At 38.1% G+C, this 16557-nt stretch overlaps 1 protein-coding gene across 4 annotated transcripts in view; it reads left to right on the forward strand.

Moving 5' to 3' along the window:
* Positions 1-16557, forward strand: part of Pur-alpha (Purine-rich binding protein-alpha) — a 361449-nt gene that overhangs the window by 49653 nt on the left and 295239 nt on the right. For all 4 annotated transcript variants that reach the window (XM_081765996.1, XM_081765993.1, XM_081765995.1 and 1 more), the window contains exon 2: positions 53-103. In XM_081765996.1, coding sequence (XP_081622122.1) covers positions 53-103 — 51 coding nt within the window. The remainder of the gene's footprint in view (positions 1-52; positions 104-16557) is intronic.

The raw sequence follows: 16557 nt of genomic DNA on the forward strand, positions 1-16557 counted from the left end.
AATTTGGAAATTTAGGATTGGTTTTAAATGCGTTGCTATTCTGTGATTGCAGGTAAATACCAGGTCAGCGATCTGGGAGGTGCTGGCTCGGAGTTCGACTCAGGTAAGCAACTAACTGTTTGTTTTTCTTGTTTATTAATGATACTTAAAAACATAATGCATGAGTGGTTTAGACTAATTACTTAGTGTAGCTTAACAAACGGAGTTGGGTTTTCAGTATTTAAGGCAATCTGCTCAGGTGGATAGTATTTGTTAAATAAGGTAGTTGTGTAATTCTTGAGTATTAAGTATTGTGGGAGTCCTCTCTTTCTGTTCACTACTACTATTGTTTGATCTGCTCGTCCTGTAAATAATATAAATAGCGTGTTTTCACAAATCAAAATATGCAATTTCCGGAAGACTAAATAAAATATAGATCTATATTTCTTCACCGATAGTCCCGTGTCTTTACTTTTTCACATTTGAACGCCGTAAGTAAGGGGTGACCAAACTTGTTAATTTAGATCAGACATAAAATATTTGGCAATCTCCTGTAGCCTGTTTGCTAATACCGTAGTCTAGTGTTAGTTTACACATTTAACAGTATATATAATAACTTTTTTTAAAAAAAAAAAACATTTGCAGAAAAATAATTAGTAAAATTTATATTTTAAAGCTAACCTTTTATTTTAAACTTGAAAGTTTAGGATCTCTTTTTAGCACCGAGGGTGTATGAGACGTGGACCTACCATTTAAGGTGAAATCCGAACCACCGTAATGCGTAAAAATTTAAAAGTTGTCTTTCTGGAAATACAACCCAGGTTCCTATCCACGAACGGACTTAGTAACTAAGACTATGGGGAGAGGGCCTCCAAGAGTTGAGAGAAAGATAGTTTGTCGTTGGTCAAGCAGAAATGAAGGCAGGATGTTAAATCTTCATTTGTCAAGCGCGTTCTATATTTCTACTTGGAGACTCATTTCAGAGAAGTCTCCGTCACAAAGATAGGTTGAGCCCTTCCCGCTTGTCCAGTGACTGTCACGTCCGCCTTTGGTACACGTGGTCCCGAGGGTTTGATTACCGCTGGGAAGGCACAAACAATTCAGAATCATTCACTTTCAGTACTCATCGGTCTCTTTAGCCTAAAGGGCAAAAACGTGGGACGTTAAAACTAAAATTTCATTCCGTTTCATTTCATTTCAAAAACAGACTGAGGCAGAAAATGCAGAGAGCCAAAGAGCTGGAGATCTCAGATAAAGTTCTTTTCGTCATGTGAAGGGACCAGAAATTATTTACGGACACTCTTGTCTTCATGAAGATATAGGTTTTCCATTGCAGTATTTCGTTCTTTACATCCAATGCAGTCAAATGTAAGAAATTTGAGAACATACTAAAAATGTGTTCCATGTTGACTTCAGCGAATGGGAAAGGTAAACTGAAGACAGGCTCAAACCTTTTCACATTTTGAAATAATGTTCTTAATACTAAGTAGAGTACCTAGTAAGTTATCTCTTAATACCTAGTAATTTTAGTAGATCCAGGAACAGAATTCACTCTTTTATTTCTATCGTTATTGGTGTAAGATTTCTTCACGGATAACGATAACTTTTTTTCTAAAACGTTTCACGATATATCCGTTATTCAATGGCGACCAACTGTTCGGTTGGCGCTACAGTAAGTAAAGACACGCTGTCTGTTCGGGTCAGGCCAATGAGATAGGTCTACTGTCAATGTAGAGGTAAGGACCCACACACTTGCTCGACTTAAGCTCGTTCAAGGAGGCACGATAGCTCACCTTTGTGCAAGGGGTTCCAGTGTTTGTAATGGACAATATCGTGTCCGTCGGTTTTCTCCCACATGCTCATTCTACCTGTTATTCCATCATCATTCACTTCCCTTAACCATCCGTCGTTCTTAGGCAAAAGGGTATAATCGTGCTACGTTAATTTGAAAGATTTCATTTCGTTATCATGTTCAAATGATGTCAGCATCACACTCCAGCCAACTTCACACCCAGGTTCCCATTTTATGACCTGTGCCATATTGGAGCGAGGATAAAAACGGAAAATACATCCCGACTGGCGCTCAACGAAGATGGAAGCTAGGTTGTCCGGTCGACGCCTTACCGTCCAGACCACATCGGTACTAGAGCTCGATCAGTAGATCTAACCTACAAGCGTTAATATATTTAAAAGGTACCGTGAGTTAATATTCTTCATGGACGTCTTCGATGTAGTTGCGTGAAATTAACGAAGTTTCTGCGAAGGACGTATGAATGCATTGAAATTAAATACATTTTTTGTATGTGTGTGTGTGTCTAGTTTAATAAACCGTAAACAATACGAAGATTGGTTGGTTATACACTTCTGAAGCTGGCGGAAATCCAACTAAGTCAAATATTATTATATCCACTAACAAGAACATTATGTTGTTTGAGTTTAATGCCTCTTTGCAATACCGAAGTTAAACCACAAAATCTCGTACCCAAAATCGAACCCGGACCTCTCACGATCAAGATATAGCAGGAAAGAACTGGCCTCATAAAAAGGGCGGTAATGCAGATGTTGCAAAGGTGACAACAGGGTCGTAACCAGAAATTTCGTGTAGGGAGATTCGACTTTTGCCACTTCTATAAATTAATGTGAAAACTTTTATTTAATTTTCTATATATTGTAATTTTTAACTCTAAAAGAGAAATAAAGATAATACTGTTGAAAGGGAGTATTTTTAAAGTGCCGTATATAAAATAATAGTAGATTGTACTTCTTTAAAAATCTGTCCGACTTCTTGGGTATTGTAAAAGCCAAAATCCCGGTCATTTATTTAATACATTTAATATACTGGTATTTAACATTCTAAAAAAAAAAAAAAATTACAAGTACAATTTTTGTGATAATGAAAATAAAACAAGAAATTTCTATTTGTCGCACAATCTCATTTTTTCCGCGTTTCTCTTTAATTTTCAGGGAGTGGCAACGCGTAACAGTCGCTAACGCTCTCACCTTCGGTGTGAGCGGTCTCGGGTTCGATTCCCGGTGGGGGCACTCGGTCGAAAAAGTGTAAAAACGTTTTTTTTAGGCCAGCTATCCTGAATGAGATTTCCTGTCTCATTCCCACCAGGCAAATGCTGGGGTGGTACCTAACTCATAGGTCCCAGGCCGCTTTCTTCCTTCCCTTTTCTCGGATAGTGTGCTCGCCGACAGACGTCATCCCTCATATGTGACGAGCTAAATGGCCATAGATGCCGAAAGCCGAGAAATTCAAATCCTAATTTTCAGGGAGGTTGGGATCTCATTGGCTACGTTCCTGGCACCACACCGTTTGGTCGGAGATTGAAAGGGGAGGGAGAATAATTATGGTGTTTATAGTTTTTGTAGTGTTCTCATTGTGTATTATCTGTATAACTGCATATGGTTTTAACTATAAGACAATTTTGAAAAAGTTTCTTCATACAAAAACGCTGTTTAGTTTGATGTTTGATTACAGAAGACAAACGCGACACCCAAAAATATAGCTGTAACATCTTTGCCAATCTTACACGCGCCTTGAAACTTTATTACCAACACAGATTCACACGATACACGAAATATTTTGTGTATGATTACAGAAATAAAATCATGAGGTGAATATTCGAGCTTAAGAGGAACGGAAATTGGAGAAACTTCATAACAATGAACCGCATAATTTACACCTATTAGGGTCATTAAGTCTAGAAGATTCAGGTGGGCAGATCTGAAGTGAAAGTAAAAGAAAGTAGAAACTCTCAAAATTTTAACTGGAAGCCCAGTTGGAGAAAAACCATTAGGAAAAACCTGAGGCAGTTGGGAGAACAATATTAAGAAATAGGATCTCGCAGAAATAGGAGTACAAAATAGAAACTGATTCTCCCATGCGTAGTGGCTCAATGGTAGAGCGTTCACCTCTGGAGCATGGGGTCCCTGGTTCGATTCCAGCTCGCACCAAGTGGACTTTGTGGTAGACAAATACCATGTGCATGGGTTTTCTCGGGCTTTTCACATTTCCTCACATTTTATTCACTCCACCATTGCCTTCATTTCTCATCATCGCCGTCTCCTTTAGCATCGCCGGCATAACCATAGGACGTAAAACTGAGATATTTCATTTCGAATATGCAAATAATGAACTATTTCACTAGTAAATAACTCCTTATCCATTGCATTACCATACTTCTGAAAATGTGTAGTAAGTAATTTTTTTTTAAAAAATCTAGAGAGTAAAATTGTAATGTATTTACTTCGTAAACATGAAGGTTGTAATACTGTGTGGATAGGCTTGAGGAAGAGTTACTTTTAACTTAAAGTATTCATGAAAATTTATTCCAGTATTTTGATTTAAATCAGTGCGTTCTCAAGTTAGAAATTGGCTTTGGTTAAGACATTTCTGTGAATGAACATTTATGATTTCTCAAACTGGAAAGAGAAATAGGAGTTGTCTGAAAGCGCTATTTCTTGTTGGTCAGTACACATGAAAATACAGTACTTGAATTTAATTGACGCAATGCATTGCCGTTTCAATGCGATGCGCAGAATTTTTGTTATCATTGAGTCCGTTGATAGATTGCAGAAATTGACTACGGACGAAACTAAGCGTAACGTACTATCTGCTTGCACTTTCAATTGTTTAAAAAATTCACCATGCAGTGTACGAGAACAATATCTTATTGTTCAACATACCTCAGTAGAAGAATAGGCGAAATATTGATTGACACTACAAAATATAAACTATAATCGAAGACAATGAGTACCGAGCTGTGCAATGTCCTGTCCGTAAACATCAAGTCGTCTCCACTCTTATCTCGTCTCTACTAATGTTCACTTTATGATCATGTTATTTTATACTTGAAGTTCGCTACAGTCGCTTGTTTATTATATGTAATAGACAGACACTAAAATTCAGCTAGTGGCATGAACCATGGTACACTGAAAGTAATGCGGGATTATTATTATTGTTGCTTAAAAATTTCGAACTGTCACTTGGATACCTTTTTAATTAGCTCAGCACTCCTAAACCACTGGTCTGCGAATCGGTTACCAGTTCCGCTCGGTAATCTCGTTAGATATCGATTTAGATTTGATTCTAAAAATTTGGAATATAAAACGTTTTAAACACTCAAAAGCAGCACTATTATTTTTATACATGCTTCATCCGCAAATTTCTTTTTATTGCTGGTCCACAAATTTTGAAATTTGAAAACTGCTGGTATAAATAATGTGGTAATACAGTCAACTCTAAGACTATGGCTATTCGAGGATGCGTTTCCGATAGCGAACGCGACCTATGTGGCTACTCGATAATTTTACTTTCGCCAGAGTTATAAATGATACTGTGAGCCAGTCAGAATTTTCAGGCTTTATTACCACACCCTTATTCTCATTCATGCGAATCACGAGAAATAAGCATAATGCGTTACATAGATTTTTCTGTTATTAGCTAATTTTTCGGAATTTCCTTGTATTTTTGTGAGTTTTCTTTTGTTATACACGCACATACTTTATAATAGCAGAGTTCCAATACAAGGCCGCTGTTTCTTACTAAAATCCACTTGCCTGGCAACACTTCTTTTCCTTTTATTGCTTCCTTTAGGCAGTTTTTACTGATTTCGAAATAGCTGATTCCGAAACACCAAATACGCTCGAGCAGATGTATTCTGCGCTTTTTTCCCTTTTCTTTCTAGTTTGCAGCGCATTGTAATTATCCATCCGCATCTAAATACATGGTCAGCGTATTCCAAGCGTACGCATGGGCCATAAAAACGCGTTGCGAACGCATCAAGAGCCATGCACTAAGGGAACACATTATTTGGGTGGAAAACGTACTTCTCGTGCAAGGTGCAATGGTGATGGACATTGTATCTTTGGTTTGCACAGTGTTCACCAATTTTCTACCTCTCCTAGGTCTTCCATGATCACCCCTCTATCTTCAGCCTAAAATGTCAATAAAGAAATGCTAAAGATTTATTTATTTATTCTTATACGAAAAGCAAGACACATCAGTTTGTCAGTCACAATACAGACAATAGTATACAGTCAGGCTAATAGTTGTCTCTAGAGTTGCATGGAATTATTAATATAATAATTATGTGGTTGTGTTGTAGTAAGAAGTGGTTTTGAGAGTTCGTCTCCCGCTCCCTTCCTAAATCATAAACTTGAAATTTGATTGCTTGTTTATTTAGAAGTTAACGTTCCTTTTGAACACCCAAGCACATGAGAGAGAAAAACTTACTAACGTGAGGGAGAAACTAGTATGGAATCGAATCCAAATATTTTGCAGATCAAATACAAGAATTTTAGCCACTTAACCATAAAGTAGACCATTTATTGTGTACTATAAAATCTTATGAATAGTAAAATCTTTATGATTTGGTTTCATACGTCTGGAACCATGTGAATCTAATCTGTGTAATAAATTTAATTCCTTGCGTGCGATAGTTTCTGTCGAATCAGAATAGCGATTAGTATTGCAGATACGTATGACGCAAATTCCTTAACCAATCTTTATAGTTTTCGAGATGAGCAGTGATACTTTCGATGTAGTTTGAATCCAAATTCAGTTCCTTTTGCCCTTTATGTCCATAATCTCCCCGTGCAAAGAACGAGTATTGTACTAGTTATATAAAAAAAATGGCGTAGGATTATAATGTATTAAATTGAAAAACTACATCTAATTCATACTTATAATTGGAGTATACTTTTGTTTGGTAATAACGTGTCTTTAAAAGTTGATAAGTGATCTCTCATGCTTAAAATCACGTTATCAATTTATAGTTGTTATAATACTACCAATCATGTAACACCGAAACACTGTTTGAAACGTATGACGTAGGTGAACTAGTCTCGTGAAATGTTTCGTCTCGTCTCTAAAATGGGACTAGAATTGTCATATTTCTTCTCTCGTGGACAACGCTACGATCGGCAAAGTTGGACTCCACTGTATAGTTGCTTAATATAAAATGAACTCTATCCGTATCGGTTTCTTTGTAGTTTCTCATTTTCAAATAAATCTACCCGTTCCTGCAGTCCCGTGCACACGTGTATTTGACAAACAGAATGTTAATTAGAGCATGAATCGAATGGTTCGAAACGGAATTTTACATGCTTGCATAGTTTTCAGTCATAACAATAACATAATTCGTATTATATATTTTGTTTGATGCAGTGCTAAAATGTATTAATCTTTTCCGTGTGAGCGCATAATCAATCATGCCTGTCTTACACTTTCGCCATTTAAGAATGATTTCATAGAGAGACGTAGAATTTGGCAGTAGTTACCTTCAGCACTTGACAAAATGTGATTAAATTGACTGTCGAAAGCTTGTGTGCTTTCGTACTTTGAGTCAAACAACTAGGTAGGTATATAATATTATTGAAACCGAGCCACCGTTCATTCTGTAAATTTAATTTTTTCTCAGTATTATTTTGAACTGCGATGCAAAAAATCTGGGTTCGATTCTTGGTAGGATTATGTATGATTACCGATTGTCGTATGAACTACCTACAGGGAGTTCATAAAGTCCTGCAGGAAAGTATAACTCTATAACTTGGAAACCGTTACGTTTAAGTGTATAAATTTTGGGGGTTGGAAGAAGGGAAGTTTAAAGTTTTGTTCTGGCCACAATGATCGATGACGTTTGCTCTGGTAATCACTTGACTTAAGATGGTCTCTATCAAAGAAAAGGCACAATGTGTTTTGTGGTTTGCGGAATTAAAATCTTGCGTTTCAGTGCGAAGAAAGTTCCAAACAACGTATGGGAAAATACCCCCAGCAGAAACAAGTATCAAGAGGTAGTACCAGAAGTTCAAAGAAACGAGAAGTGTACCGGTTTCAGATTTACCACGCAGTGGAAGGCCAGGAACGAGTGACGATGTGATTCACACGTTGCAGGACAGCGTAGCCAGGAGTCCAATGAAGTCGCTTAAACGTAGGTCATTGGAACTGGGAATAACGAAGTCAACGTTACACAAGATCGTACCAAGAATTTCAAGGTCCGGCTCTATAAGTTAAAATTTGAGCACGAGCTGATAGAGGAAGACTGTGACATGAGAATGGAATTTTGTGAGTCAATGCTTACCCGCTTACAAGAAGATGGTGACCTTCTCTCTCGATTTCTGTTTTCAGATGAAGCCACATTTCATGTTTCGGGAAAAGTCAATAGGCACAACTGCCGAATTTGGGGGGTGGGGTGGAAAATCCACATGAATTCGAGGAGCACAAGCGGGGTAGTCCCAAAGTCATTCATTAAATAGATTCTTATTTTTAAAAAAACAGACGCAACAAGATTGCATTTGTAGTATTTTGGCTTTTCTGAGTGCGAGTGAGCTTTCCCTCCCTTTCGTTGTTCATAGTGGGGCAGCACACTTAAAGTCGTGGCTTTAAAAATTTGTTCTTTTTGAAGAAAAAGGGGGCAAATGATGCCATTGCACGGGGCGGCAATTTGCCTAGGGTCGGCCCTGGTTGTAGAAGTTCAGTGAGTTGTCAGTTAAAAAAAACGTTGGGATCCACTGCCGTAGATCGTTGTAGTGTCATGAAATGAAATCTTCCCTTTTATGTCCCGTGCTTATGCCTTGTAGAGTAAAACAAAGGGATTATGTACAAAGTGAAAGCTGGTGAAACGAATAAGAGTGGGAAGATTTCGGGAAAACTCAAGGAAAAGATGCTCTTCTTCACAAGTTCATACAGCCCGGGATCGAACTAGGATCCATCAAACCAAAGGTGAATACTATACCACTAAGTCATCATTTTCCCTTTCATGTAGTCTTCATGGTAAATCGACAATGTGTGCATGTTACCAATTGTAAAGTTATTAATTTGTGTTGGCCAGTTTAGTCGTAATAGTAAATATAAGAGGGAGATGTATTTTGTTTTTAATCTTATTAGCAGCAACGTTTGTCAGTCACGTACGGGGTATTGAGAATCAACTACTAGAGACAATTTACCTAGTCTAGCCATAAATACTGTTACAAAATTTTAACGCACGTTGTACATCCGGGTCGAGGAGGAAAGAACTGCCAGTGTGCTCACGGGAAACTTGAACCATTCTGTGCTTCTCTGTAAAAGAGGAAGCATTCAGCTGCAGATGGTACAATCGGCGGCAAAAAACCTGCAACATGAGCATATAAGTTTATTGTGAAATGACGAAGTCTTTTGCTCCAAAATAAGTGTGCACGGGAGGAGGCCGAATTTTATCCTGGCGTGATTCATTCCACTTAGACGTTATGTTCATTCCCTGTGCTGTTAGGCGTAGTTTCACAATAAACTTACATCCTCATGTTGCAGGTTTTTTGCCGCGGATTGTACCATGGAGTAGGGCGACTACGAAAACCATATTGCCGTGATAGCGTTACATGGAGTTGTACAATCTGCAGGTGAAATTTTCAAGACGCTACAAAAGCTCCAAATCAGTCGTATGCTTGTGTATGGTATCATTGAGCGCTTCAATGAAACAGAACTGTGAAGGTTCGTCCCGACAACTGGTCGTCCACGCAGTGTCAAGACTCCAACAGCCAAAAAAGCGGTGGTGGCTCATGTGCGGAGGAATGCGGTAAGGAAGCAGGGTATCATGGCTCGTAAAATAACATTTCGAAGCGTTCGATGTCCAGGCCTCTGTCCGAGGACCTTGGATTACGGGCTTGTCGCCGAGGTGCAGGACATTGCCTTGACGCAGCCTGAAGAAACTGAGAGTGGTAAAATGTAGACATCATCTGCAGTGGTACGCCCCTGATAGTCATCGGAATATCTTCTTAACCAATGAGGAAATATTCATCATTCGACAGTCACTCAGTCGGCAAAACGATAGGCAGGGTGTATGCATCAACCTCTCAGGAAGCCCGTAAAGAGGTTCCAAACATGCAGAGGACGGAAGGTGATAGTATGGTGGGGGTTGAGTTTTTCCAGCTCCACCCAGCTGCATTTTTTCGAAAATGGAGTTAAAATCAACGTCTGAGTGTAACGAAGCACCGTTTTGGAGCATACTGTAAAGAAGTTAAGTGGCACATTATTTTACAACTAACCCTGGACCTTCCATCAGGATTCTGCTCCCGCCCACAAGGCCAGGTTCACTCAAGGGTGGTTTCAGCGTCATGTCCTTGACTTCATTTTGCCTGAAGATTGGCCTAGTAGCAGTCCGGACCTGAACTCTCTGGGCTACTGACTGTGGTAAATGCTGGAGGGCATCGTCTGCAAGAGGCCCTGTATCCGTGCAAAAGGTTATCATTTCGAACTATGATTAGTGTCGTGTGTAGTGAATGCATGTAAGAACAACATACGCAAAGCAAATTAAAATCTCTCTCATGATAGTTGCGTTATTGAGTTTTTCAGTTGTAACAGAATTAATGGCTAGACTAGTTATGTTCAGTGTAAGTTCTATGTACATCACAATCACTTCTACCTCTTACCCCAGTAAGTATGACGTAATTAGCATAAAGTGAGTGAGTCGAAATTGATGAAAATAAGAGAAACAGATAAGGAAGCATCCATTTAAAAAAAAAAAAAAAAGAAAAAACGGAGTAAAAGGAAGTGAGGGATAACTGATTTGCAGAACGTAAGCGTAATGCGAAAAATAAAGATATTGTTAGTAGTGTACGTTACCTTAGTTTGTGGGAGCGATAAATTCATTATAATTCAGTGAAACAAAGAGAAAAATATTGAAACTACCAGGAGAGGATTGCCCATGTATATTTTATGTTTCAGTTTCGTTCATCTATGAGAGAACCTAATTATTGCTAGCATGGTGAGATGTAAAATACGATGTTTATGAACGGTGAACTACACAGTTCCTTTAATAAGTTCCGAGACTACCTCGAAGTAATATACGTAACGATGGCATAAAAACTTGTTACTACGTTATTTTTCTACATGCATCCCTTTGCGCGCCATACACTTGCGGGACCGGTGTAGAGGCTCTGCAACACCTTAGGAAAGTCACTAAAATGCCGTTCAAGGAGTGCTGTCATGTTCGCTGAAATCACTGCAGCATCTTCAAAGAACTCGCTCTTAAGGTCAGATTTAGTTTAGGAAAGATCATAAAGTCCACTTGTGCGAAATTAGACGAATATGGAAGGTGTTTTGTGCCCAAAGACGACGATCTTCCGGCGCACAAGTCTTGTCATGAGTAAGTTCTTTTCTTCTCAAGATAAGGGTCACGATACTTGAACACTTCTCATATTCGCCCGATTCGACCCCAGCAGACTTCATGCTCTAACCTAAGCTTAAATCTGCTTAAAGGGGGACTTTTCTCACGATATTGCATCGATTCAAGGGAACGTGACATCGGTACTGAGCAGCATTCCAGTGAAGGACATTCCATACCCTCTACGACTTGTCCCGCGAGAATGTATATAGAAAACAAACGTGACAATATTTTGTTTTGAAATCGGTAAGTATATTATTTCGAGGTAGTCCCGGAATTTACTGAACGCACATTGTATATACAGAATGAGAAGTAGAAATCATGTGACTATTGATTCAGTTTGATTGAATTATTGCAATTATGGCCTCCCCCTTTTCTCCTTCTCTACAAAAAAAAGTGTAACTGTGCTGCCATCTGTTAGAATATATCTACACTTATTCCGAAAAGAGTGCCTATTTAACCATTTTGTAACTACGAAAACGTACATTGTAAAATTTTAATATTAATTTTGAAGGATTCAATAAAATTGAAAGTACAGTTAAAAATTCAAAGAATAAAAGGGAAACTGTTAATATGGAAATTGTTACAGGCTTACTAAGTGGTATGTGTTGCTTTATTGATAATCAAGGACGTAGGATACGTTCAAGCTTTGTAAGCCGCAGAAAGGACTGAGTGTTTCCTCAGCAGCAAACTAACCACATTGCCTTTGATTGCATCTACACTTAATCTGTGTCACCAAGCTACCAATAGATTTAACAGTGGCGTTCGATATTTCTAAGATAACAGGCTTAGCAGCAGTGCCGTAGTTGAGAAATGTCGCGCACAGTGTTAGTTCTCCAGTAAAGGAAGTTTATGTTTTCGATATATTAGAAATTTATAATTTAATCCGGGTTGAGTTTTGTACTTTCTGAAATAGTATTCTCAAAAACCTAAATACCACTCTTGCATTTGAATTCTGTTTATTGGTATCTTGTGAGTCGGTTTATAAAACATACGTTAGTTCGTTGTCAATGTTTGAAATAGTTTTAGAACATTCAGTATAGACGTTTAAAAAACCAAAATGTAAACAAAATTTTGTAATTTTATTCTATCTTGTGTCAAACTGATTCAGTCAGTAAACTCAAAGCGAAGTGACTCAGTGGTAGAGCGCTCACCTCTGTTGCGTTGGATCCCTTGTTCGATTCCACCCCACTTCACATCAAGTGAACTATGTGCTGGGTAAATTCCTGGTGCATGGGTTTTCTGAGAGTTCTCCTATTTCATCCCCCTTCCGTCATTCCACCATTATCATTCATCTCATCCTCACTGTTTCCCTTATCCTCTTTGAAATGAAATTCTTCAGTTTTACGTCCCATAATCATGCCGACTGGGCTAAAGGAGACGGCGATGATGAGAAATGAATGAAATGGTGGGATGAATAAAGTGGAACGGAAGAACCCCGAAAAACCCACGCGCATGGTGTTTGTCCACCACAAAATTCACTTGGCGCGAGCTGGTATCGAATCAGGGACCCACTCATCAGAGGTGAATGCTCTACCACTAAGTAACCGCACCCGTACCCTTATCCTCGGTGCACACTCGTAGGACGTTGAACTATGCTGGCAGCAGTGAGCATTGTCAAGACAACACATTTATATATTAACTAGCTGAATATACCCATTCTTCGTATGCACCTCTGGTGTTTGGGGGTCCCGCCCCTGCTCCCGCCAAGTGAACTTTGTGGTGGACAAACAACGTGTGCGTGGGTTTTCTCGGGGTTCTCCCGTTTCCTCCCACTTTCTTCATTCCACCATTTCATTCATCTCTCATCATCACAGTCTCCTTTAGCCTAACCGGCATAACCGTGGGACGTAAAACTCAAAAATTTCATTTCCATTCTTCGTATAGGGGCTGTATTTGGAAGTCAACGTCTGTGGGAGGATCACCATTCATTTCAGCGACCGCGAGAACTATGAATTTGACACTAATATCGGCCATTTTAGGCTATTTTTATATGCCTCGGTATCCCTCCCCTCTGATCCCCGGTCCACATACAATAGGAGCTGAATTTGAAAGTTATCGCTAATGAAAATGTCACTATTGATATCAGCTACTGCGAAAACTATGGATTCGACACTAATATCATTAATTTTCTACTACTCTCACATGCCCCTGAGACCTTCCTGGTTCAAATTATATATATATATATATATATATATATAAAACGCTTCCCTTGGTTTGGGGCCTGAACCAAGGTGTCCGTGACCAAAATTTGGTAACTCTCGGTCCACCCGTCTGGTGCCCAGGCCTCACACAGACAGGCAATGGCAAACACACAAACAAACTCTTTATTTTATTTATATTATGAGATATTTACGTCTATGTTATAAATGTTAATGTGTAGTAAGTAAGTAAAAAAAAAAAAAAAAAAAAAAAATCCTGTTCCACAAAATACACATCTTAAATCTTAATCTGTCTGAATTTATTTATGTTCAGGTTAGGTTAAATTGATTTTTAAGGAATTTAGTTTGCAGCAAAAAAAATCTGTTTGTGTATCCGTCCGCCTGTCCGGGAGAGCAAAAAAATCTCAGGAACAACTTGATTAATGACCCATCAATTTTGGCCAGAATGTAGAGGGTTAAAAGTTAGAGAGTTCGTTAAGGGAGGTGATATTCAAACCGAAATTGGAAGAAATCAACCATTCCCAGTTTTAGCATTGATCAGTATAATTGCGAACATTGTAATAGTGAGAAGTGGTTTCCAGCAAACGGTTAGGCATCCCAAGAATGCAATATCTATCAAAATAAAAAATTTAAAATAATCTTTACAAAAAAATATTTTCACTACTACATACTAATTACATTTATCTTTTTCACCTCCTTTTGCAGTCTCGATATATTTGTCTCGCGATTGCCCTAGGGATTTTAACACTCAGGTTGAGAAGTCCTCCATTAGATAAACCATACAGAAAGCTAGGGATAATATGTAGTTTAAGAGTTGAAAGGAATTAAATAAGTTGTTCTTTTGTGTTTCCATTCTTTGTTGCTTTCAAGTGAGATGGATGTCTATCTAATGATATGTTTTCTTTTCTTTCTTTTCTTTATTTATTTTAGTTTAATGTTGTCAAAGTACAAATTGAATGTGTAGATCTAAGTTACCTTCGTGAATGTATTATTTTATATTTAATCTTAACTATAAGACCTACATTTTTAACTTTAATACCTAAACTGTCGATTCGTTCTTGAGTGACACCAAGAGAAATAAAAATAAGTACATTTTTCTCGCCCCTTCTGTCCCCTTTTTCAATATCAAATTTTGAAACATAGTTATTGTGTTCAGTTTCATTAAAACCACTTTCTCTTGTATTTCAAAGATTATTCATTGTAGTTGGAGTGCTACCAGTGTATAGATAACCAAATTATGTGTAACCTGCAGGGGTATAGGCACGGGGTTGGGTGGATATGGTGACCTCCAGAGGACTACTTAGCCCACCAAAACGGAGTTTGCTGTTTTGAGTTGCAAATGAAGGAGATTTATAACACATAAAGAGAAGTGTCCGTTCTTAAAACGAGAGGAATAAGGTTTAATGAACAAAACTGGAAATGGAATATTGAAAAAAATAAAGCTGCTCGTTTCCTCTGTAGAATTTTTTTTTTTTTTTTTTTGAAAAACTCTGCAATCCACGTTCACATATTTTGTATTATAAGATTATGTATTGAATTTCATACCTCCAATTTAAGCTAATCTCTCACATTAAGCATTTTTAAAAAAAAATCAAAATTTTTAATACTAAAAATTGAATTTTTGAAAAGTTGAAATAAGTTTTCGTTTAATTTCAGCTGGAAGTTTATATACCGCACTTCATACCTCCAATTTAAACGTATAGTCAGTTGAATACTTCTCTATTGAATGCTAACAGAAATTTCTCCCTTCCCGCCATTAGTAGTGGAATTGTCGAAACATGTATTCTCTTGTTTTAAATTAAGAGTATAAGTGCCAAATTCCAGCACTTCTAACTTAAGTGAATCCTCACATTTAACATTTTCACAATTGTCGAAATTTGTAAAATAGAAATTGCTTCATTTTCCCCTTTTAAGAGTGGTTTTCAAAAAATGCTTAAATATGTGTTCAGTTGCTTTTTAACTTGAAACTCATATGCTGAGTTTAATCTTCTTAAGTTAACATACTTATTTTATTCTTGAAAAAAAAAAAAAAAATCTAGCCTCCTTTAGGATACGTATTTCCCATTTTTTTTTATTATTTTCATGGCAGTAGTTTTCGTGTCCAAATTTTCTGTTTCTAACCATAGTAGTATGGCCTTTGTATTGATGGGTGGGCCACTTTTACTCTTTTATAAAATAGTATAAATATGAAAGGAAAAAATTCAAACTACGCTGTATAATAATAATTACGAACTTCTCAAACGCAATAATTAATACAATACTGATCAATGGTATGACCAGAAACATATCGTGGAGGGCTAATGAAAAAGCGCACTTTGGTGCGAGCAGTCCCGGGTTCGATTCCCGGTGGGGGCACTCGGTCGAAAATGTGTAAAAAAAAAAACTTTTTCAGGCCAGCCATCCTGAATGAGGTTTTCCTTATTCACACCCAGGCAAATGCCGGGGTGGTACCTAACATGTAGGTTCCAGGCCGCTTCCTTCCTTCCTTTCTTTCCAATCCTTTCTTCCTTCCTTTCCTCAGATAGCGTGCTCGCCCAGGGACGTCATCCCTCAAACATTATGGGCAGTCAGATGGCTAACATTCAACTGGATGATGCGGGCCAGCGAATCGATTCCCAGGCGCCATTATTTCTGGCTTCCTAGATCGAAGAGAGGTACCTCTTAATTCAGGTAGCTCCCCAGTAGCCTCATGATGCTGGATGAATACAGTTAAACTTTAGCGCTTCCACCGAGAAAACGCACACCGAGGTCTCGCCAGCGAACAGTTCGGCTAAACAGGAGCTCAATAATAAGAATACATGTGTGATATATATGTAGACTACGCATGGTGAGCTATTAATGCTTTCACATTTTTGAAACGAGACGTTCGGTTTTCTTCTAGTATGTAAAAGTTCAGCCCCCTGAAAAAGTCATGCCTCAGAGAAAAACTTGCTGGGTACATCCTTGCTAACGTGAAAAGTAATTTATTGTACTGTGTACTCGTTTATGTTTGAAGTTACTATGTAAGAGAAAAGGAAATATGCCTACATTTTTTAAAAGTAAACTTTAAAAAGTGACAAACTCACTCACTTTATGACCTATAGTACTCGAAGGTTCAATGTTGCATTCACAAAAGCCCTCCATTGATTTCTGTCCTTAGCCAAATGGATCCGATTTCTACTTTATACTCCTATTTGTGCGAGATCCATCCCTCCCATACGCAACTAAGTCTTCCTAGTGGTCTTTTCCCGGTTGTGCTTGCTGTTAAAATTTTGAAAGTACCTACTTCCCTG

The sequence above is a fragment of the Thermobia domestica genome, chromosome 7 (genome assembly GCF_964235325.1).
Source record: "Thermobia domestica chromosome 7, izTheDome1.hap1.1, whole genome shotgun sequence".
In the NCBI taxonomy this organism is placed as follows: domain Eukaryota; kingdom Metazoa; phylum Arthropoda; class Insecta; order Zygentoma; family Lepismatidae; genus Thermobia; species Thermobia domestica.